This window comes from Nanorana parkeri, unplaced genomic scaffold (assembly GCF_000935625.1).
Source record: "Nanorana parkeri isolate BGI_ZX_2015 unplaced genomic scaffold, ASM93562v1 scaffold3859, whole genome shotgun sequence".
NCBI lineage: Eukaryota > Metazoa > Chordata > Amphibia > Anura > Dicroglossidae > Nanorana > Nanorana parkeri.
This window is the reverse complement of record NW_017310126.1, coordinates 21,784-24,103: the sequence shown is the minus strand read 5'-3', so window position 1 is coordinate 24,103 and position 2,320 is coordinate 21,784. Positions and strand designations below refer to the sequence as shown.

At 54.6% G+C, this 2,320-nt stretch overlaps 1 protein-coding gene across 1 annotated transcript in view; it reads right to left on the bottom strand.

The window, feature by feature from the left end:
- Positions 1 to 913: 913 nt before the first annotated feature.
- Positions 914 to 2,320, bottom strand: part of LOC108803552 (MAP/microtubule affinity-regulating kinase 4-like) — a 23,112-nt gene continuing 21,705 nt past the window's right edge. The window contains exons 9-10 of the mRNA XM_018575384.1: positions 1,426 to 1,470; positions 914 to 1,297 (exon numbers count right to left, since the gene is read on the bottom strand). Coding sequence (XP_018430886.1) covers positions 1,093 to 1,297; positions 1,426 to 1,470 — 250 coding nt within the window. The 3' untranslated portion in view covers positions 914 to 1,092. The remainder of the gene's footprint in view (positions 1,298 to 1,425; positions 1,471 to 2,320) is intronic.

Genomic DNA, 2,320 nt, shown 5'->3' with positions numbered 1-2,320 from the left:
CGGTAGGGGGCGGGAGGTATAGAGAGTGATCGGTAGGGGGCGGGGAGTATAATACAGAGAGATGTGGATCGGGATGACGGAGGATGATGGTGGGGATCGGCATGACGGAGGATGATGGTGGGGATCGTACACTGGGATCGGGATGACGGAGGATGATGGTGGGGGTCATACGCTGGGATCTGGGGGTGTGTTGGGTTCACAGTATCTTCTCAGGGTGCACCTCAATGTGCTGCCGGATTGCGTGTAGCGTGTAACGTGTTGGGTATGGAGAGCAGTGGGTGACCAGAGGGCGCTCCCCTCCCCAATACTTAAAAGGTAATTTGCGTGACCCGCACATATATACAGACCCGCCCACATGACCAGCAACCAATGGGTGTAAGTGGGCAGCGCTAAGGGGAGGGGCAAAAGGAGGCGGCCAGCATTCCATTGATAATAAAAGGGAGACATCATCCAATAGACATGTGAAGAAGAATCACCAGCAAACTCATTAATGGGGTCGTATCCGTGGTAACCGTCGTGGATGCAGAACTCAGAATAAGGAGCTCCGACAGGCTCATTAATATAATCGCATACGCAAGGGGAGGGGCTAGTGGGGAACATCAAGAGCAGGCTCATGTCTGAGTGCTTGATTGAGGGGAGAGTAGAGGTTGGGGGGAATCGTCTCAGGAAAGTGTTAATTATTGGATTAGATAACACTGATCCAGCATATTTTCCTGTCCATATTCCGCATGGGCGGAAACCACAAGTACATGGGAGGGGTCTCAACGTTAAGGCCACTCCCTCAGTGATGTCACGGCTCTTCCTCTTCAGGCCACAAGCCCTCTAAAAATACATAAGTGGGTATGGCACAGATGGAACGGGCCGCGTCTCCTGGGCTGAAGCGGTTTGTGCTCCTCCCCCTTCTTACCATGGCTACTCCAACAGCGCATGGTGGGCGGGGCAATCCAGACCAGGAGGGTGTGTCCCATCTTAAAAGGCACGACATCCCGACAGCAAAGTGGATGCGTCTGACCCAGGGTGGGGCTTTTCCCAGCTCTCAGAAGTTACAGCAGAGTTTCAATTGATTTCCACAGAGCGTATTACCTCCCCTTCTTATAGTCCCAGCGACCCAACAGTGACGAGTGGGCGGAGCTTGCCCGGTAAGGGGCGTGGTCTACCCACTGGGGAAGATTCACCAGGAGCAGTGGAGGAGGGGGCTGGCAAATTTGAGGGGGTACGCCGGGCGGATTTCCTTACATCCCTGGGAGGTCTGAGCAGGCCGGAGCGGGTCGGCGTTTTATACCAAGGTATATCGCTACTGTAGAGGAAGAGAGAGAGAGAGGCGTGTGAGGGGAAACGCTGACAACCTGGAGCAAAGCATATTGAGGGTTGTCACAAGGCGGGACAATGCAAGACCCGACACAATCCAAGATGGCGGACACTCACCCTGTGACCTGAGGTCTCCCGACTCCCTCAGATTCGTCTGTGACCCTGAAAAGAAGAACAATAGATTCACGTCACCACAACAATACAACATGAAATGACCTCAGCCTGAGTCTATCGAGGGGTTCCTGGCTCTCTGGGGCCCAACGTCAATTCATGGGGCCCAATGTCAATTCATGGGGCCCCACAGCACATTTCTAATGGGGAATCATATTGCAGCACTGATCTGAAGATACCGAGGCTGAGGCATGGGGAGAGGGTCAGTATACTCTCAGGGTAGGGGGGCCCAAAATGTCACCTATCAAGCTGCTCCCATCAGACCAAGGCACCCCAAATATAGGAGGGGAGGGGGACCTATGAAGATCCAGATGTGTCATATGTCACAACGGTGCCACATCAAGGGTCAGAGTCCAGAAGGGTATTTTATTCAATGATCCATTAAAATTAATTTTGGGGGGTTAGAGGGGAGGAGCAGAGGGATAGAGGGAAGGAGCAGAGGGTTAGAGGAGCAGAGGGTTAGAGGGGAGGAGCAGAGGGATAGAGGGGAGGAGCAGAGGGTTAGAGGAGCAGAGGGTTAGAGGAGCAGAGGGTTAGAGGGGAGGAGCAGAGGGTTAGAGGAGCAGAGGGGAGGAGCAGAGGGTTAGAGGGGAGGAGCAGAGGGTTAGAGGAGCAGAGGGTTAGAGGAGAGGAGCAGAGGGTTAGAGGGGAGGAGCAGAGGGGAGGAGCAGAGGGTTAGAGGAGAGGAGCAGAGGGTTAGAGGGGAGGAGCAGAGGAGAGGAGCAGAGGATTAGAGGGGAGGAGCAGAGGGATAGAGGGGAGGAGCAGAGGGTTAGAGGAGAGGAGCAGAGGGGAGGAGCAGAGGGTTAGAGGGGAGGAGCAGAGGAGAGGAGCAGAGGGG